General features: G+C 47.4%; 1 protein-coding gene across 4 annotated transcripts in view; it reads right to left on the bottom strand.

Annotated features, from left to right (window-relative positions):
* Positions 1-10022: 10022 nt before the first annotated feature.
* Positions 10023-21542, bottom strand: part of RNH1 (ribonuclease/angiogenin inhibitor 1) — a 13019-nt gene continuing 1499 nt past the window's right edge. Inside the window, exons 1-10 of one of the 4 annotated variants that reach the window (XM_086895788.1) lie at positions 21007-21090; positions 19331-19436; positions 17493-17663; positions 15499-15669; positions 14688-14858; positions 13742-13912; positions 13060-13230; positions 11939-12109; positions 11032-11202; positions 10023-10815 (exon numbers count right to left, since the gene is read on the bottom strand). In XM_086895788.1, the coding sequence (XP_086751914.1) occupies positions 10728-10815; positions 11032-11202; positions 11939-12109; positions 13060-13230; positions 13742-13912; positions 14688-14858; positions 15499-15669; positions 17493-17663; positions 19331-19416 (1371 nt within the window). In that variant the 5' untranslated portion in view covers positions 19417-19436; positions 21007-21090 and the 3' untranslated portion in view covers positions 10023-10727. Of the gene's footprint in view, positions 10816-11031; positions 11203-11938; positions 12110-13059; positions 13231-13741; positions 13913-14687; positions 14859-15498; positions 15670-17492; positions 17664-19330; positions 19437-20888; positions 21091-21542 lie in introns of those variants that run through there. The other 3 variants (XM_086895787.1, XM_086895786.1, XM_023928868.2) reach the window with 3 other exon arrangements.

The raw sequence follows: 21542 nt of genomic DNA, 5'->3' as shown, positions 1-21542 counted from the left end.
AAAGACATTCTGTAGCGCAAGCAAACACGGGAGGAACTGTGCAAAGATGGGGATGGCTGCAGGGTCATCCATTTAAACACAGCACTTCCTCCTCCCTCCCCATTTTCACTGGCCTCCTTTTACTTGCTTTCCACACCAGCGTAAGCCTCTGTGGCCTTACTACTTTATTTTTGTGTTACCCATCCACACATTTAACAGATTTCTCAGGAGATGAAACTTTTTATGTCTTGTAACTAGAGCATAGTGGCAGGATTTTTAAGCAGTGCTGCTAAGAAAAAATGCAAAACAAAGGAAGACTGGCATTCCAGCCCACACCTGCCTGCAGGCAAGTCAGAGGATGGTTCTTTTATGAGGGAATCTGCCACTTTGAAAGCCTGGGAAATCAGTCACAAGACAGGCTGGGAGTATAGGAAATGATAAATGTGTCTCTCTTATCACATCATGACGGTGAAACAGGTGAAAGGAAATTTTAAGCTGTGAAAATCTATTTTTCTTTAATTTATTTTCCCCTATGACATGCAGTGAGCATGCCCCAGAAATTCCCAAGGGCAAAAATACATCGAGAGTCAGAGAAAGGCTAAATAGATACGGACAGCAAGAATATCAGGATTCATTAGAATTAATGCCAGTAAAAATGTCATCAGGTATATCAAACTACCTGCTCCAGGGTGCAGAAAACATTTGGGCCATTAGATCCTGCTGGAGTGGGGAGAAGAAGGGTGGGAAAGCAGATCCAGCTTCAGCCCTCCCTGAGGATCTATCACAGGTTCCTGCAGCAGGAGGATGATGTGGGATGGGCAGATACCCAGTGTGTCTCACATGGTGTTCCCTTGGACATAGACACAGGGCAGGGCCCCGCAGCCACGGCCACCTTGGTGCTGCCAGGTTCTTGCCCTGCCAGTGCTGGGTGCTGGGTGCTGGGAGCAGCTTCCTTCCCTGGAGAAATTGCTTCTGCATGGAGGTCAGAGATGAGATATGACCCTTGTGCCTGCAGCACAGGAGAGGTGCCCATGCTCAGTTTGGGGATGGCTGTACTGCCATGGAGAACCTCTGTCTGGTATCTCTGAGTAGAGAGGTGGAGAATCCATTCCCATAACCAGCCTGTTCTGTGCAAGCACAGTAGGGCTCACACTAAGACACTTAAACTTCAATATCCCCAAAGTCTCTGTTTTCACTCTTTCTGGCAGACTACTAGGAAAAAAAATGGTGATGGCTTTCTGAGATGCCAGAGAGGATCTCAATACAAATTCAAGCTCCCAGCTACATTTCTTGAGGTTGGACAAATCAATCAATCTTTTAGTGTCTTTATCTTCTAGTTGTGCATCCATGTGGTACACAGCTGAACTCATTCGAGGGATGCTTCCTGACTTTAGGGCCTGTGTTCATGTGTTTCCCTTCACAATCCTGGGCTTTTGGATTGGGCTCTTATGCTAGCAAAGGGGCCTGTGTCAAGAAGGGAAATTCAGGTGCTTTCTTTCAGTGGTATCAGCCTAAAAACCTCTTCTGCTATGGTTCCACCCCGCTAATGACCTAGTGCTCATGAACCTCAAGCAGCATTAAGTCACCCTGTCCCCTTTCTCAGACAGCCTTAAACAGGCTGTGTGGGGACCATGATCCCTCCGACCTTGCCCTTCCTCCATGCAAAGTTTGCCAGGGCTGTGTGGAGAGCCCGGGATGCTGGAGGCCCCTTGCACAAGGGCACATCCTCTGCCAGCTGCCCACAGTTGCTCCATGGTGGCTTGGGGCTGTCACTGTGCATTCTCACACATGGCTTCAGCCCTCAGTACCCTCTTTGTGTACCCCCTCCACAGCTGTTTCTCCAGCATGAAGCCATTTCCCACATCCAGTTCAAGCTCCCTGTTTCTGCTTGCTACCCCAGGAAAACATAGGGGCCAAATCAAAGGGGCTTTGAAATAATGTGCTACTGAACACTTGTCAAGGAACATGATATCTGTAGCAAGTGGGAACCGCCATTCAGGTTCAGAGCCTCAAGCCATCTAGTCCAGCAGTGCTTTTAGGAGCAGCAATCGCTCTAAAACTGCCAGCAATTGCTGGCTGCTCCTGCAAGGAGCAAACATACCTAAGACCAGAAAAGGATTATGTGGCCCCAGGAAAGCCATCAATCCTTGGCTGGTTACACCCCAGCTAACACCCGGAGAGCTTGCACCAGCTCTGCAGTACCAGCTTGTCTTTATCCTGCTGCTGGTGCAACTCCAGATTTCTGGGTGACCCTCTTCCCTCTATGTCCAGCTGAGCTCCTAGGCAAGATGGCATAATGTGAAAAGGGCTTCAAAGTACAAAGCCTTCAGTTTTATGCACTTTCTTACTGCCAGCCCATGGTGTCTGCAGATCATGTCCAGGGAATAGTTGGTTAAAAAATGAAACACAGATTTTGGGGAGATCAATTCCCTCCACTACGTCAATAATGCAGAGCCCAAAAATAAGATGTCCAAGTAATTGGTAGGGCACCCATTTGAAAGCTAAAGAATTTGGGGGGTTCTGGGCTTTCTGAACCTTCTGATTGATGATAGCAATTTTGAGGTCTTATGTTGCAAAGGGCCAGCCTCTCATCTGGCTGTACAATGAGGCCTGGTGACTGCCTCATTCTGTTCCTTAGAGGGGTAGGAGAAGGAGTCATCTCCAGAAGCCACTACACATTTCTTATCTGGGCAAGGCACCGTTCTTTATGGCTACTGAGCTCACACCCTGTCTCACTTCCCACTTCAGGGTGCTTCTCTCTTAGCATCCTGCAGCAAGCAGAGTGATCCCAAATACTGGTCTGCTGCAGTTCTCCACCACCCATTTTTGCCCTCCTGGACCACACACTGGAGTCTGGGGATGTGGGATGAGACCTGCCTCAGCAGCTGGACCCAGATAGGAAGGCAGGAAGGAAGGAAGGGATGATTCTAGTAGTAGGGCAGGAATCCTGAATTCATGCTGCTGAGGTCCTTGGTCGTGTTGAAGGAGATGATGGAGTAGGAGCATGGCTTGTTCAGCTCAGTTTGTAACAACTCCACCTAAGGAAAATGAAGACAAGAGGAAGAGAGAGGTACGGATCTTGTATAGTCTGGCCATGTTGAACTTCTCTCCTGTTCCTACAGTGGTGGTAAGAAAAGAAGGTATGTTTAGATGTGGTACCTTTGCAGTAGAGCCAGGAGACCCATGAGGGGTTGTGTGGTGCAGCCAGGACTCCTGGCATAACATGAGCATCTAGTCCTGGTTCAGGCAGTGGGAAGAAAGAGCTGGAAAGAGCATGGCCTTGCCCAGGAGCTGAGTGTCAGCTCAGGCTGGACAGTGAATGAACTGCACAGCCCAGCCTGTGCTGCAAGAGGAAGAGCAAACATATATTACATCCCTCACCCCTGGACATGCAGGACAGGCTCTTTCAGATCTTAATCCCCCTCTCGCCATGCTTTTCTTTCTGTTCTTGTCTCTTAATCAGAGGAGCAGCTGCAACCCTCTAATAGCCTCTAATAGTTTGTGCTTAGCAGCTGTCTGTGGTATTTTGGTGCTGTCTCCTCTCTCCTGTTGCTGAGCTGGCTATTTCCTCACTGCAGAGCTGCCTGCCTGGGCTTTCTCCTGTAGGAAGGTCACTGGGAACTTGAGGAATTAATTTTACCGGAAACCACATCCAGTAACCAAGACACAGGCTGGAGTGGGAGAAGAAACTGGTTTTGTTTGGTCATAAGGGAAGAAAAAAGTATGGGAAAGGTTTGCAATTGCTTTTTTCAGTGAAAATTTAGGAGATGGATAAAGGATAAGGAAGTAAATTAAAACTATTGATCAGGTGAGAGGAAACCTCTCTGCCAGTGTTTTCCATTCTCTTAGTCTTGTACTTCAAAAGCTCTGAATCTTCCCTTAATGCACAAGGAAACAAACCAAGGTCCCTGTCCCACACGGTGATACCTCTTCACCATATTTTCCTTGTATCCCAAAGAGCTCATCTCCCCATTTCCCTGTTGTGCATCTCTCTGACTGGTCTAGTCCTGATCATGGTGCACACATGGGAAGAGCTTCTGTTGGAGTGAAAAAAAACAAGATTTACTGTTACTAGAATATAAATTGAAGTGCAACGTTGCACGTAAAATATCTTGTGTTGTGTTTTGATCCATTCTGTTCCAGGTTATTCTATTCTGCTTTGTGTCTCTAGTATTTTTGGACTCTGTTGCATGTGTGGTGCACACCTGGGAAGAGCTTCTGCTGGGAGTGAAAGAGGAATATTTTCCACTACTATGATATAAATGGAATGTAGGAAGGGCTTATGTTTGAGGGAAAGAGCAGGATTTGATATTACCGGGATAGAAATGGAAGTGAAATGTTGTGTAGAAAACATATTGTCTTGGGTTCCTTTCTCTTGAGAATGATTTCTAAAAAAGGCCTGCCATTTGGCTGTGTGCCAAATAAGATGGGTGCTATTGGGTTGTGATAAGGCAGTTCAGTAAAGCAAAAAAGGGAAACAAAAGTTTTCTCATATGTAAGCAAAGGGAAAAATTCTTCTCTAATTCCATCAGTGAGGATGCTCTGGAGAGGAAACACTATAGAATAACAAATGCCCCCCGTTCCTTTTCCCTCCCTTAGCTTTTCTATTTGAGCTGATGTCATAATATGTAATATCCCTTTGGGGTTGCTTTGGGAGAGCTGGTCCCCTTCCAGGACCTTGCCCACTCCCAGGCCTTTCATGGGAGAGAAGGAATGCCACAGGGACAGCGCTGCACAGCAATAACCAAAATGCAGGTGTATTACCAACACTCTCCCAGCTCTCATAGCCTTTTTCACTTTCTGGTAACTCATATGGTGCTGCTTCTCAGGCACTGTTCCAAAATCTCTGCCTTCTGGCCAGTTCATGATCTCTTCTAGGACTCCTAGGAAATAGTTTTCCCATTTGGGTGTGTTGTGTAATTAATGCTACCCACTTACTCCATCTAGCGCTGGTTATGTGATTTGTTGAGGGGATGTTTCCTTGGAACATCCAGTGTAGGACGGGCAATAGTGCTGCCAAAAGGAGATGCTTCTGTCCCAGCAACTCCTGAGGTGACTTGAACTTGCTAATTTCTCTCTTTCAGTGGGAGTATAGTGGGCTTCTGGTCCTTGATAACTCCAGCTCCAAAACCCTAATGGTTAACTTTGGGTTTCTCCTGACGTCCTTTGCCAGAGGCTCCAGGTGAGCCCCTGCTCCCCAGCTGCAGTGTAAAGTGTATTTTGCACATCCCCATCTCCGCAGCAGACACTCTCATTCCAAACAAATTCATTAACTCACTGTCATTCACCAAAGAAAAATCACTCTGCAAGGTGGGAGCCAATTTTGGTGAAGCCAGGTCAGAACAGGGCATACATGGAGAAGGAACAAGGTGGAGAGGCTGCTGCTTCATTAACTCTAGCCAAACTCTGGAGGGCTGCTGTTTGGGGTGTCTGCTTGGAAAATCCAGCTGTCAGAGTCACAATGAGAGCTGCTCCATATCTGCTCCCTTGCAGGTCCTGGGAGACCAGCGGGCACCAGGCAGGACATGAAGGAAATCAGGCTGAGCTCTTGAGGGGCTTGCAGGAGAATAATTCTAACCTCTTGCTGAACTTGGTAACACCAATCCACATTGCCTTGTGAAGTCCTTCCATCACTGCAAGCCCTTCATGGGGCACAGCATAAATGAATGGGCCAAGTGTATGTGTTTTCCACTTGCTTTTGCTATGCAGCTGTTTTAAATCTACTTTCTCTATCTGAAGCAGCAGGTTTTTGGTTTGTTTTTTTTTTGACAAACATATCCTGTAGCAGCTTGATGCCAGCAGTAATACTCTTTAATCTTTGCACACACTTCTGGAGCTGGATCCATAGTCTCAGATGTGCCAAAGCCATTCCCATACCCTTTCAGTTCTGCCAGGCCTAAAATCCAGGAACCTAGAAAGGCTTGAAACACTTAGCAGCAATGAGCCATCTGAAAAGCAGGAGTGGTTCTTCTCTCTTTCAGAAGATGGTGCTAAATTACATGGAGATTACAGGGCCAAGAACTCTGGAGGGAGGCAAGAAAGGATGTAGAACATCATCCTCCAGTGCTTTCCTTCCTCCCTCATCTGGTTTTCACTCCTTATCCCGCCTGGGCTTTGATGAACTTCTCTGAGAAGTCTCTGAGAAGTCCCATTTTCTCTCTCCAGCCTTGGAAGCTCTGCTTGCTTTCTCTCAAGTGATCAAATCCAGCCAGATTTCCTCCCCAGAGCATTCATTAGGTGACTCTAACCCACGTCAGTGGGATTACAGCTATCTTTGGCCCTGCTGTAGTTAGGAGACAGGGCTGCATGCCGTGTAGTGTGTCTAATTTAGATTTGCTTTGCATCCTGTGGCACAGAGCAGGGAATGGATCCCCTGGGAGCCTGATGCGTAGAAAGCAACAAGTCCCCACTGGAGGCAGGGATGAACGAAACAGTCTTCTTTTTCCTCTTTGTGGGAAGTGCCATGGGGCAAACTCTTTGGTGCTTTATATTCTAACTAGCTCTGAGTGTGGTCTCTTGCCTTGGTTTGCAGTTATGGCATGTGAGAGATGAGCTGACACCTCTAACCTGGCTACGAGGAGCGGGTTCAGCTGAGCTGCACCCAGAAGTCATGGAAGCAGGCAGCATTTCCCAGATAATCCAAATATGGCCTGCAGAGCACTTCTGTACCCAGGAGCAAAGAGGTGCTTTAATCATCTGCCAAGCATAATTGGCATAAGTGTTTCTGTGAAGGGTAGACAAGGCAGAAGCAACACAGAGGGGATGTAAAGAAGTTGGGCAGTGCTAGGGCACCAGATAATCACCAGTGAAGCAGGAAACAGGGAGCAGCAGAGGAGGATTTGCATGAGCTGCATGTAGGGTACCTGTGCAAGTGACAGCTGTGCTGGCACTTTATTTCCCTCTGCGGATATTATGGGCTGCTATGTGCCAGCCTGAGGGCAGCACAGCCTTGCTTAAGACTTTTCCCGAGTGTTTGCTCTGGAACATCTTCAAGGGCTTGAGGAAGTGCCAACAATTCACCTCTCCCACTGCCTCTGACTGCAAACCAGATAGGCTCTGACACAATACTGGCCAATTAAAGTTTCCATCCTCCTCCAGCCACACAGTCCTGCATCCCACATGCCACTGATGTACCCTCAAGCTTGGAAAGGCTTATCATCTGTGATGTCATCTGACCCAGCAGAGTTTTTTCCTCCGGCTGGGAGACAGCGTTTCTTCTCGTAGTGGATGCAGCTGGCTTTAGCTGAGAGAGACAAGACTAACCTGACAAAATCATCAACCTGCCAATTTGCAGGTCCTTTCCAAGCTGGGAGTGCACTGGACTGGCTGGCATTTGTGGTGTGAGTGCCAGAGGAGTGGGCATCCCTCAGTAAGGAGGGGGCTGTGACACTGTGCCCCAGGAGGAGAAATTTCCAATCGTTCATTTGCAGCTGTGAGGAGGGGAATGTGTAAAGTAGATCAAAATTCTTCTCACCATATGGGGAGAAAGGCTTTCCTGCCTAGTGGTTTGTTTGGAGATTTTTTTCCCCTTTAGGAAAACATGAAATAGAGGTGTGGTGGAAGAAGGGTAGACTGATGAAATAAGCACACAGAAATGAGAAAATATATTGTAAATGATAGTTGAAAATCAAAATTATCTGCGTGAAAGAGGAATTCAGGCATGTCCCTTTTAGGCTGTTTTAGTAGAGGTTTGGGAGTGACTCAGATGGCAAGCACTGTTTTCAAAGCAGGGAGCTGTGTGTGGTTAACTCTTCAAACACAGTGGGCTTGATTTCCCCTTTCAGATTCAGCTGGAGCACTGTAATTGCTGGTAGCATCACTATTATTTGAAGATGGTATCTGGGGCCTTGTGCTGGAACTGCTTTCCAAAAAGCCCAGGCATCAAGACAGCAGTCAGGGACACCAGGGGAGCCATGACTTGATATTTCAAAGCAAGTAGGAGGTTTGGTTAGGGTATAAACTGTGAGGACAGTAATATTTGTTTAACTGCTTCTGCCAGTGTTAACTGGAACACTGTGACCTCTCAGCTCAAGATCATATGCTGTGATGAATAAAAAATTAGATTTATTGTAGAATCTGAAACTCCTAGCAGAAACCTGAAGTTTTACTACACCCTAAACCACTGTCGCTGTTACTGAGGTCCAAAATACAGGCCTGTTTTCTCTGAATTCAAGACCTCTGGGGCATGTCTTTTAAAGTTCTGGTATTTGCTTTAAGTGAAAGTCATACTTGTATTTCTTAATCTTCTATTTTGGCTGCATAATTTTGCCCTTAAACTTCTTTATATGAGGTGAAACTCAGCCGTTGCTGGTAGAAAGTCAGTACTTGCAAACCACTGTATCAAGGGGGTACAAGCATTTGCCCTGAGAACCAGGATGTGACTGCAATGTCCCAGGAACTGCGGAGTTCTCTAGTGGCGATCCTGGTAGGAGCAAGGCTTTGCCTGCCAGCCTACTACTAGTCCACATGAAAGATTTGTGATTCAGTTCCTGACTACTTCAGCTTAAAATGCTGCCTACCCACACATCTAAAATGCAGAAGCAAATTTCAGCTCTCCCAAGGTCACGGCTATGACAAAGTTTGTCAGGAAAGTGAGCTGGACCAACAAACATATTAATAAAAACAAATGAGTTTTTAGGAATAGAAATCTTTCTTTGAGTCTCATTTGTGAGTACAAGTGTCTCTTGCTACAGGGCTTGCTCCTGGATCCTGGGATTTCTACCTGCATTTTAGAGCCAAGCACAGGATTAGATGTTGTCCTAAAGCACAGCACAGGTTCTGAGTGCAGATATTCATCCCCATCCTGTAGAGCTCTGCCAGGCTGGCCTGGCCTGAAATGCCTTGAGCTCATGAGGCAAAATACGGCTCTTGTGGTTTTCCTCGCTGTGGCTGGGAGCTGGACACGTGGCATTTGCTGCAGAGACTTTTCCAAATTCTGTCTGCATTCTTGGAGGAAATGCAGAGCCACTCAGGATCAAAGGCAGGCACTGACTTCACTCTTGGTGGGAGCAGGCTGTCCCAGGCTGAACAGCCCCAGTGGGGCCATGGTGGCAGACCCTTCCCAATGCGCATCTGCCCATGGAAGAGGAAGAGGAGGCATTTTCCAGGCATTGCAGCTGCAGTGCAAGAGCAGAGTGTCCTGCCTCAGGTAGCCAGGATGGGGAAAATCCACTTCTAATACTATTTGCTGTGTCTTTTTAGAGAGCTGTTTTTACACCCTCCCAGATGCCTGATTTTTCTGGCTCTCTCTACACATCTCTTTACCCTCTGGAGTCCTGTCTTCTCCCCCAGCATGAAATTAATCTGGGCATCTGTGCATGCCAAATCCAGGAGAGACCATGAACTGAAAAGCCTGTTTATGAGCCCCTTAGAATGGGAAAATTTTTATTGATGGAGAGGACCAAAAGCAAAAAGGAGTGGGTTTTTAGCATTTTGGGCAGCTATGAGAGACATACCTCGAGGAAAAAAACAAATCCTGTCCTTCACACCTGCCTGAAGACACAGGGAAGCTATTTCTCATGCACCATTTTAGGTTTGTGAAGGCTACTGTAAAAACTGCTTAGGTCAAATCTTCTAGGACAACGAAAAGCCAGTTGTGGCCTCTATGGGATGAATGTAAGCAGCAAAAAGCAAAGCCTGGAGAACACCTTTACCTTGGGTGCTACACAGAATTTGTCAGTGAAGGAAACACCAAGTGACCTCTCCAGGAAGACACGCTGGGCAATGGGATTTTTTTGGCATTCATCCTGCAAGCCCAGCCAAGGACAATGCCAGGCTTGCCTTCTGTATTTTTAAAGCTATAATCACTCTTTTGTGGTTTAGGTGTGCAGCAGCTGCATTTTCTGTTGGAATAAGGGTTTCTTCTAACTCTGGGCATGAAACCCGAGTGTCTCCTGAAAACTGAAATGTCTTTTAGGTTTGTTCTTTACCTAAAGCCTTGACTAAGATCCTCTCCTGACAAATTTCAGCTAGGAACTTACAAAAAACAAACAAGTAAAACAAGGTGTTAGTAGTATTGCAGTTCACAAATAACTAAATTGGTCTTTAAGGAGAAATATACAGATATATTTTATTTTTATAAGTAGAAAAATTAAGTATAAAGTTCCTGTAGAACTACTCTTTGCCAGATCAAACATATCAATCATTTAATCATTTCCCATACTAGCAGAAATGCACACAGCATCTTTTGTTTGTAGGAAAATCACTTTTCAAAGGACATGAATTTTGACATTACACAGCTGAACAGCTGCTCATTTCTTTTTTCTCTAGTGCCTTGGCCACCATTGCTTTTCCAAGAACTCTTTTAGGGAAAGACAAGGGAGAGCTCAATTTAAATTAAAAACATTTAGGTTTTTTTGAGAGCCTTCCCCAGAGACCTACCAAAAGCACCACCCAGTAACAATACAGTGTGTAGTTCTCTTGCCTTGGGAAAGGAGCTCTCTTTAAAGCCCAACTAATTCGTTAGAAGGGATTATAGGATTAAAGAGCTCCTAAAGGCTAGAGACCCACTTCTACAAGACAGTAATTGTTTATTTCAAGGATAGTGATGCTGCAGCTTTCATGAGTCTCAGAGTTAGTACATCCAGAGATGCAGAGAAGGTGGAGCAGCTCCCCAGACACCCACTCAGGGAATCCACAAATGGTTTTGGTACAAGAAAATTCCCTATTAAGTTAATTAGTTTTACATATGAAAAATTCAGATTAAGAAGAGGACATTGCTTTGATGTTGTTCTGCAGGCAGTCACCACTCATGAAATGATCTTCACTTCAGGCTTGGACTCTTCCAAGGCTCTCAATTCATCATCCACTTCAGAACTCCACAAAATGTCATACAAACTACACCAAAAGAAAACAGCAAGTGAGATTTAGTGAGCATCCTCCTGTTAAGGGAAGAGAAAGATGCACAACTGGCCAGTATGGGAAGGTCATATGCCAGGAGGAGCCCCATCTACCTTTGAGAGCAGCCAAAAATTGGCTTTAAAGCCCAAGACCCTCTTACTCCCTCACCAGCACCAGCCTCCCACCCCTGCCAGGGCTACCACCATCTCTCACATTAACTGCTGCACGTTGCAGCTGGGCTTCCTCAAGGCTTCACAGATCTTCCTGATGCCTTCGTCTTCCAGAGGGTTGTAGCTCAGGTCCAGCTCAGTGAGGCACTGCTTGGTGACCATGGCAGTGGCAAGGGTGGCACAGCAGCCTGATGTCAGGTCACAGTTACCCAGCCTGCAGGGAGAGGAAGAGGCCAGCACAGTAAGCCCTGATCCAGGAAACACTGCCCACACCTGGGCAGCAGGTGCAGACATCATGGCACAGACCAGAGATCCTTGAGAAGATGGCATCTGTGAGACATCAGCAGGGGCTGGCCTGTGGTCTTGCCACAGAGACAAGACACAGAGCTGCCCTCATGCTGACTGCTGAACACCCCAAAGGCCTCCCTAAAGCATAACAGTGTGTGGCTATGGGTGTAGAAGGAACCCATTGAAGTTATTCCCTATTTCATCATCATGCATCATCTTCTCTTATTACTATACTTGAGATTTGCAACCACCTCTCTAAATAGAGAGCAACTGAGGCCTCTCGGTTGATGACCAAGTAGCTTTAAGTGGTCAAAAGACATAATTTTCTGGGACAGACTTGCAATGACCCATCTGCTCCACTCACTCACTGTGAATTTAGGCATCAGGGCACAGCTTCGGGTTCTGTCCAATGGCATGGAGAGAACAAGCATGGGGCCCTGAGCATCACAGAGCCCAGAGGTTGGCCCAGCTGGGAAGGGAACAGCTCATGGGGAAGGCAAATCCCACCCCAGGGCTGGAGGTGATGCTCCAGTTGCCTGCCTGCTCCTTCTAGTGAGGCTGGACCAGCACTTGTGCTGGCACCCATAAGTACCTTGGAAGTAGAAGACAAAGGGTGAATTCAGACAGCAAGAGAGAACACGACTTCTGAGAGTGCACCTTACCATAGGGACTGGATGTTGCAGTTGGGGTGCATCAGCCCTTCACACAGGAGCTCGACACCTGCATCTCCCAGCTTGTTCTCGCCTATGTGCAGTACTTTCAGGTGCTTGTTGGTGCTGAGAGCAGAGCTGACAGCCTTGCAGCAAGCAGTGGTGAGCCCACACTCCCTAACCCTGCAAGGAAAAAGTGACATGAGATCTAGGTGGGACACCTAGAGACTGTCAGGCACCATTCACTTCTTTACATTTACTTAACAGAAGCCCAGACAGTGGGAACAGAGGAACCAGAGCTTCCCTTCAATCACCGTACTCCTCTCAATGCCTGTTTGCTCAGTCCTTTACAGGCAGCACCTCTCCCACCCTTTATGTGGGATGTGTCTTGGAGTGTGCACCTAGGAAAGGCACCTGCCCAAAAAGCACAGGAACAAAGTAGTAGTGTGCAGTGTAGTGTGCTGCTCTAACAGTCACTGTTGGCTCCACTGTGCACTCCTGGGGGCACCCCACTGACTTCCAGGCCACTGGGCAGGGGAAGAACCCAGCTGGGGGCAGGAGCTGAATCTGCAGTGGAGGAAAATTCAAGTTCTAAGTGAAAGAACAAATTTCCGCTCCCAGCCACCAGACCATCCCAGCCTAAAAGGTAACACAGTCAACATGACAGGATGCTGAGAAATGTTTAATGTCACTAGAGCTTTCTTTTGTTTCACCAGTGACAGAGTTTAGCTCCAGTGGAGAACCTGAGATATCTGATCACAGCACTCATTTTACTATTCCATCAGGCCTTTCAAACCTCAAAAGCCTCTTAACTGCCATTTGTTGCACAATAAAACAATTAATTAGAAACTCTGCAAGTGATGCTTGGTCTCCTTTTGCTTGTAACAGGATAACTGTGATGGGGCACATCTTCAAAGTGTCTACAAGTTTAGAAGTACAAATCTTTTTAAAGTCTTTAAGTCTAGAAAAGCCATTTTTAATTCTGTAAATCCTTTCAGTAACAACCAGCAGGAGTTGCTTATGGAACCATCGCAACTGAGGATCTATCTGTGTGGGCATTACTTCACTTACAACTTTCTTCAGTGAGGCCTCCAAAGAAGGCAATGGGTATGTGAAACTTAACAGCAGCTCACCATAGCTCCTGAAGTTTAGATTTCGGATCCTTGAGTGCCTGACAGAGCATTTCCATCCCTGAGTCTCTCAGGTTATTGTCTATCAGACTGATCTCTGTGAGGGTCTCCTTTGTACTGATGAGTCTGGAGAGATCTTTACAGCTAGCACTTGTGAGATCACAGTCCCATAACCTGCAGGGAAGAACAAAATATAATTTTCTCCCAAGAATGACTTACATTAGAAAACAAAGTCCTGGTTTTTAGTATTCTGAATTTCTGGTTACATTGTCTCATTTTCTTGTATCCTTTCATACATCATACTACACAGCTTTCTCCTTTCCTTACTTTCCACTTGCTGCACCAAAAGCTCTGCTTTTAACACACACAAAAAAAGAAACAGAAATATGCAATTCTAGTAGACAGATAATTCAACTGGAAGCCAAGACAATGCCATCACAAACTTCCATTTGCCCTCTTCCCAGAATTTGATCCAAGCAATTTTAGTGTGGCCCTACTTGTTCATGGTGTTCTCCACACAGTTTTTGGGAATTAACTGAATTCTGTTAATTCTGATTTGCAGCTGAGACACTTTTTTGACCTAAAGGGTAAATGATAAACTTTCCACTTAGGAGCAAACCAGCAGCACAACCTAAACAGCTCAGAGGCTGCAGAAGGGATATGAGAAACCTCTGCCCACACTTACCACAGCTTCTGGATTTTGCAGCTAGGATGCATCAGTCCCTGGCACAGCAGAGCCAGACCAGAGTCCCCAATCTTGTTGTCCCCCACAGAGAGATCCATCAGAGATGACTTGTTCCTGAGAACAGCACTAATCTCCATACAGCTATCGCTGGTTATGCCACAGTTCTCCAGGCTGCAGGAAAAAGCACAGTTGGAGTTGCTGCTCCAGACCCACTGTGTTAGACACACCCCAATAACCCAGTTCAGACTGAGAAGGGTCTATGGGCTGGTTCCTTGCTGCAAACCAGTGCAGCTCAGCCAGGCAGTGCTACATCCTGCAAGGTTCAGAGAAGATACAGGTGTCCAAATGGGACTCTGCGTGAGGCAACACACTGCTCCTGCATTTCATGAGGCTGCAGGGCATTTTGACCCTGCCATTCATACACATTAATGCAAGGATTGTTCTTGCCAAACTTCCCCTTTTTATCAGTCATCCTTTTTAAGAGGAACTTTGGCAGCATCACACAGTGAGTCCCCCAGCCAACCCCTGCTGAACCTCAGGGGCAAGATAAAATGAATCGTGGCTTCACGATTCATGGGCTTTACCCCAGAAATGAGGCCAAATCCAGCACCTTTGTTTTGTAGAAAAAAAAAAGGCTCTGAGTACGTATTCTCAATGGGCTGGTAATTCCAGTTTAAGAACTAGAGCCACTGAGGGTGATTGCTCCTCTGCTCTGAGACACAGGTGAGCAGTCTTCCTTAGTAAGTGGTGGTTTAACCTGGAGCGCCAAAAACTCCCAAACTGAAAGCCCCAGACATTTGTGTGAAGTTTCCAGTTACATAAATCTGAGCCAGCAAAAAATCTGTCCTACATTTCAAGCATTCCTGACAACAATTTTTCCTGTCCTGTGGATGGTGTGACTAGCAGCAGCACTAGTTGCCATTAGACATGAGCAGCTCTTCCTTACTGTAGTAGCTCCAGGTTGCAGCTTGCCTCCACCAGGCCCCGGCACAGCTGCTTTACAGCTGTATCTCCCAGCGTGTTGTTGCTCAGGCTGAGCTCTTTCAGGGTGGGCTTGCTTTGCAGAGCAGCATTGAGAGCTTCCACAATATCAGCTGTGAGTTCACAGTACTCCAGCCTGCAAGAAGAAAAGAAGTCCAGGTAAAAAGACAACCCTCCTCACACATCCTGCTACCACAAGAATCAGCTGAGCCTGGTGTGTTAGCCAGGGCAGAAAACACACCAATGTGAGTTGAGATCAGGCAATGCCTAAAACCAGAGATACACTGTAAGAGTTTTTAACAGCATCTCTCTGCTCATTTCAGGAAGCATTAATTCTTAAACTAGATCCCAGTGGACCTTAGCAAGACCAGTATTTACACTAGGCCTCCATTAAACCAGTGTACAGGCAGCTTGGAGCACAGGGCTGAGCTCTGCACTGCAACACCATCAACTCTGGGCCTGACTGGGGGGAGCTGGGGGCTGCAAATACACCCAGGTCCTGCTCAGTCATGAAACAAGAAGCAAGGGCAGCAGAATCTGATGTTTCCTGGGCATCTGAGAGGTCCTGCATTCACAGCCACCACTGCCAGGAGGGCTAAACAAAGCCTGTGGAAACAGACACCTGACTTCCAAACCCACAAGACCCACCAGCATGATAAGCATGATAATTTCAGGTAAAACAAGAACAAATCCACACCTGGCAACAAAACTCCTACTTGTCTCAAGGGAAAGGCATGGCCTGTCTGATAACCAAAAAAAACCCAGTGACTACTTACTGCAGCTTCTGCAGCTTACAGCTGGGGTTCATCATCCCTTGGCACAGCACCTTCACTCCAGCAGTTCCCAGTCTGTTATCCCCTACGTGCAGCTCTGTCAGGGATGGCTGGGCACTGAGGACAGAGCGCAGGGTCTCACAGCTGGCACTTGTCAGATTGCAGTTTTGCAGCCTGCAGGAGAGAGGCAACAGGGGTGAGAGGAAATGCACTCCTGGAATTACAGAGTCTCTTCTCAGAGAGATTTATCTGCCGAGGTTGAAGCTTGGAAAGGACACCACAGCTCTGATGATGCATAACCCTCTAGGAAGTGGTTTGTCCAGGTTAGTGCCATTATTTTACAGGTATCCCATAATATTTTATCAATTACACTCGTGCCACAAACAATAGTTCGCATGCTTCCTTCAATCCACTCCTTCCAATCACTCACACAGCATCTCCAGCAGAATAACAATTCACCCTACAGGTAGCCCCACAACTGGTTTATAGAAGTGGTTTAAATACCAGGAGGCTGACCCCATAGATAAAGCAAAGGCATCTTATGATTTCTTGCCCCCTCTAGAAATGTGATACAGAGTAGGTAGAAGTTAAAATCTCATCCAACCATGGATATAATTTAGTTTAATGGTATAGTACAAGAAGGATCTATGAAGCTGATCTTTCAGCACTCAGGCTTGGAAAAGCAGCATAGGAAGAGTGCTAGTATTGCTATGGGGTGTTTATGGAACTATTGGATAAGACTTTGGCATAATGGAGAGGTGTTGTTCAGGGAGGTTCAACTTGGGTTTGGTTGCTCTTTTATTTCCTCTTATTCCTCTTACTTATTCCACTTTATATTCCTCTTCCTTTTATTTCCTTTTTATTTGGTTTCTCTTTAAAGGCACCTTACCAGAACACCAGAAATGGACAATTTTATTTCTACAGAACTGAAAAACCCTAATCCAGGTTTTTACTTGAGCATGTGGAGAAGTCTGAAGCCTAGGGCAAACTCTCTGAAAAATTGCTTAAGTCTTCCAGTACTTCCACAGTTACTTCTTGAAGGCCCATCAGAGAGCTGCAGTTTCATCAGCTTCACAGTCAACTTTCTTTCTATTTGCTTGAGTCCTCATTGCAGGGCACAGAGACTTTAATATCTGATCTAAAAGACAAATTATTTTTACAAGGTAGAATCCTGTAAATCCAGAGTGAGGATCCCAGATTCCCCTCAGGAGCTGGAGGATTCCTGCAGCCTGCAGAAGAGATGCTGGACAGAGAACCAGCATCTCTGTGGCCTTCTGAGGAGCAGAGGCAGCAGTCACAATCTCTGACTAAAGCTCCTGCACCTTTTAGTTGCTGAGGGAAGCCCACTGATAACATAATGTGGTGGGGTGCCTCTATAAAATGCCTCTCAGAGCCAGGGAACTCTCCAGTTTGCTGCATTCTGAGGTTTGCTGAATGATGACAGACGCTGGGCTGGCACCCCCAGTCCACAAGGCTCAACCTCAAAGGCGTCTGATGTGAGTCCTTCACTGAATTTGAGGGGAATTTTCCATAGGTGAGCACCCTGTACATAGTCCTTTAGCTTTGTGTAGTTGTGAGTGGGAATATGCTATAACAAATGGACTGTGTCTATTGCTGTCCTAGATTGTTTAAGTACTGTTAAAATTTGCAGGCCTAAAGTGTTGGTCCAGTCCAGGACTCAGTTTAGCAAAGATTCTAAACCTTGGTATTCAGAAGGACTATCTTCTTTATTCACCCTTTCCTGTCCTGACCCTTCCACTTCTCCCAGCCTCCATGTAGATAATTCTTCAGTTGACACTGGTTATTGACTTTAGATTTTTGTTTGTTTTTTCTCTATGTGCTTCAACCATCTAGTAAGTAGCAGAGTGAACCTTGTCAACAAACTGTTGTGTTTTCACTTTTATATCAAACCTGCCTCTGCCAGTGATGCTTTAAGAGACTTCAAAACACTAATTTGCGACAGCATGATAGAGCAAGACAATCAGTGGGGGCTTTACCATAACTTCTGTAGGCTACAGCTTGGCGTCAGCAACCCTTTACACAGGTATTCAACACCTGCATCTCCCAGCTCATTGTTGTTCAGCTTCAGCTCTGTGAGGGATGGATTTGTATTGATGATGGAAGAGAGATCCTGGCAGTTACTGCTGGAGAGATTGCAATCATCCAACCTGAAAGACAAGGAGAGAGGAGCACATTAGTCCTCAGAGTTGCTCTGCTCTCCCTGGCAGGAGCACTGCTCATGAAGGCAGAGTGGCCAATATTCTTGCAGGTCCTGGGATGTCTTCATAAGTATGTGCAGAACCTGCTGGGTGTTGCATGGCCCAAACCAAGGCGTGCTCTGGGATGCACCACAGGATGAGCTGGATGGCAGCTTCCCAAGCCTTGCTCCTCCTCTGTGCTGCACAGAAGACAGCACAAGTCATCCCCCTACAGCTGGAGGAAATACCTTCATTTAAACAGTGAGAGTGACAAACCACCTGCCAGCTCACAGGCTGTCTGACTGGTTCTGCACTGAGAACAGCCTAGCTGGGTCTGCAGTCAGCCCCAAGTGACACTCAGCAGCAGGTTGGTGTCTTGCAGGTGAGTCATGCTGGTTTGCACCATCTCCCTCCAGCAGGAATCTCAGCACACCAACCCTGAGTTTGCAGTTTGCAGTTTGCAGCAGTTTCTCCCACTGGACTTCAGCATTCTTCTAGGTGCTGCTAAATTTACAGGGATGAATTTAATTGAGAGGAGAGCCAAGGAAAGGATCAGGAGCACAGGACAGCCAGGGAGGTATAGAGGGTGGCAGAAAAGACACAGAGCAAAAGGAAGGCGTCATGAAGAACTGTACAGCCCCAGGCAAAGCCAGGATTGCCAGAAGCTGCCTAGTCATTTCTCCTTAGATAACTCTATGAAAAGTGAGACTCTATGAAGGTTCTCCTTCCCTCCCCCAGCAAGAAGACATGACTTCCAGTGGGACCATGTTCAACACTGATGGAATAATCCCTGCAGCAGTCACCCTCATCCACTGCCTCTGGAGCAGCCCAGCCTCTGCCCAGGAGACAACCATCCCACTGCCTTCTGCCACCCAAGGCAGGCCTTGGGAAGTCAAGGCCAGGCCCGTGCACCTTTGCCTGTAAAGGCTCCTTTGCAAAGGAAAAGTTGCCCTCACCAGGTCCAAAGCCCTCTGAGGCACTGCTGGCATGAAGTGGCTCATCTTCTCCAGCCCCAGCAGGATGATGCCATCCCATGAAGTGTGAATTCCCAGCCAGGAGAGGGGAAAGAATGCAGTAGCAATTCTTCTGGGCCCTGTCCTACACCTTACACCCCAGGAAATGGTTCCCTCCCATCATTTGCTCAACAATCAAGACTGGTACTTCTGAAGGTCAGTGAAGAATTAAAATGGCACATGGCTTGTACCTGACTACTGATTGACAGCATCAAGCCTGCAACCCAAAGAATGTGCAACCTAATAAGCAGAGCAATCCTAAAAAAAGCACAGGAATCCTGAAGATTGCTGTCTTCCCCCTCTTGAGAGACAAAGGCAGAATAACCAAAATGGTGGTCAAATATTTAAATCACATTACCTAGCTGAGCCCTATGGCACACCAAGAAACAGGGTAATATTACTTCATATCAAAGGATATTTTACCTTATGTAGTTGAAAAAGTTTTGCAAGAGGTGGGGGGTTTATCCCCCCCTTTAAATTAGCTCTCTGGATAAAAATAGGTAGACTCATTCCTTTTGCCATGCAATTTCTAAGTCCCAGGTCAAACAGTTCTGAAGATGAAAACCACAGGAGAGAAATGCAACAGTTCTTACTCAAAAGAGATGATACACAACTAGCTACTACCTGATGGTTTTGCAGGATTTCATTGTGGTCAGAAGTTCAGCCCATCTAGATGGGCTCATCTCTTCACACTGGATGTCAAGCTCCATTTTGACGGTTGAGATAAGACCTGAAAATTAAAACAAAATAAAACCACTCTTTTTTAAAATGGACTGAGAAGCAACAACGTTCCTCAGTCCCCCCAGCTCTCAGCCATCAGTCATACAGTGCAAAGGGAACAGATTATAATTTTCCAAAACCTGCAAACACCAGTATACGGCCAGGAGAGTTGGAATGGTTTTGTCTGGGACTTGGGAAGGCCTTCTTCTGAGAGGAAAAAAGCACAGGAATCCTGAAGAGATATGGCAAAAGCCTGTTATCTCACACAAGGCTGCTTGTGTGAGAATAAGACTCTCCCCTTCCCCCTCCAAGAGAACTTAACCAGAAGGAGCTTTATATGGGGTGTGGTGCTACTCACTATGGCACTGCTAAGCCACACAGACACAAAGTTCCACCAGCATGGCATACCTGACCCATTGTGGAACCTCAAGCTGTACTTAAACTTGGGGTATTTTTGAGATAATTTGGGTCAGTGATGAAGATGAGCATGAGAACTGCCTGGGCTCAAGTTAAAAATCCCACTGCACATGTGTCTGTATGTGAGAAGTGGAACTTGTGAGGATGGGAGAAGTGTTCCTCCACAATTTGATATCCCAGGTTTAAAAGATCACTCTGGTTGGGCAAATCCAAGTAGAGACACTTGTAAGCACAGGTTTTTTTGTTTTGTTTTTTTTTTGTTCTGCAGTCAAACTGCATTTCTGAAGTGATGTAGCCACATCGCAGGGCAGAACGGCTCCAGATAAACATGCACAAAAACATGCCAAGGGCAGTAGCTGAGCTCTAGGTTTAGTCTACAAAGGATAGGGTTAAAGGCAGCGCTGTAGTAGGTGACAAAACTCAGCCTTGGTCTCCTGGTTTGGCCAGCATGACTCAGACTGGCATTTGTAAAAGAAATAATTCCTGAGCTATCCCATCGGAATGTGAGCGGCAGTCAGCCACCGTCTCCCTCATCCCAGCCCGGAACATCGCGGGGACCCCAAGCTCTCTTTTGGCAGAGGCCAGCTCGGTACCAGCGCTCCCTCAGCTCGCACCCACAATGAAGCCGGCACCCACGTGGGGCGGGCGGCGCTCGGGAAGCGCGGCGGGACCGGGACACGGCGCCAGCGGGATCCCGAGCTCATGGACGCGCTCGGCCTCTGCCCTTCCCCTCCCAACGCGAGCGCTGCCGGGAATCCCGGCCCACGGCCTCCGTGGGATGGCACCACAGCCCCACGTGCCGCGGGCTGACGGGGACCGCAGCCAGCGGCGACACGCGAGGGGACGGTGGCAGCCGGACTGTCACAGCCCGGCCCGCGTCGCTCGGGCACTCTCCCGTCCGGATCGAGAAAGGGTTCTCCCCCCAGCCCCGAGTTCTGCACCCTCCTGTGAGCCGCGGGGGAATCCCGTTCGGGATCCCGGGCAGCGGCCCGCTCCTATCCCGGGCACAGCCGCCCCTGCCCCGTTCCCCCGCCCCGGTGCTCACCGCCCCGCCGCCTCCCGCCCCGCCTCCCGCACCGCAGGCAGCGCTTCTCCTCCCCGGCTTTCTTCCTTCCCTGCTCGGCCCGGCCCGGCCCGGCCCGGCCCGGCTCCCCAGCTCCTACCGCCGCGCCGCCACCGCGCAGCTGCCGCCGGCTCCGGCCCGGCTCCGCCTCGTATCGCGGAGGGGAGGAGCAGGATCTGTCCCTCCTCCCCTTTTTCCCTTTCTTCCCCCTTTTCCTCTTTCTCTCCCTTTTTCTTCCTCTTTTCCCTCTGTTTTTCCCCCCCTCTCCCTTTTTTCTTGCCCTCTCTGACACTTAGCGTCCTTTCCCCTCTCTTTCCCACTTCTTGTCTTTCCCTTTCTCAATTTTTCCTGACACCTCCCTGCTTCCCTTTCCCCCTCTTTTCCGACTTTCTTTCCCCCTTTTCCCTTCTTTCTTCCCCCCTCCACTCTCTTTTATCTATTTCCTTCCTACCTCTTTCCTTCCTATATTTTTCCTCACTTCTTCTTTTCCCCCTTTCCCTTTCTACTTTACTCTCATGTGCTTTCCCCTTCCCTCTTTCTCTTTCCTCTACTTCCTCTATTCCTTCCTTCCTCCCTTCCTTCCTCCCTTCCTTCCTCCCTTCCTTCCTTCCTTCCTTCCTTCCTTCCTTCCTTCCT

The sequence above is a fragment of the Cyanistes caeruleus genome, chromosome 6 (genome assembly GCF_971803275.1).
Source record: "Cyanistes caeruleus chromosome 6, bCyaCae1.hap1.1, whole genome shotgun sequence".
In the NCBI taxonomy this organism is placed as follows: domain Eukaryota; kingdom Metazoa; phylum Chordata; class Aves; order Passeriformes; family Paridae; genus Cyanistes; species Cyanistes caeruleus.
The sequence above is the reverse complement of the archived record's forward strand: the minus strand, read 5'-3'. Positions and strand labels throughout refer to the sequence as shown.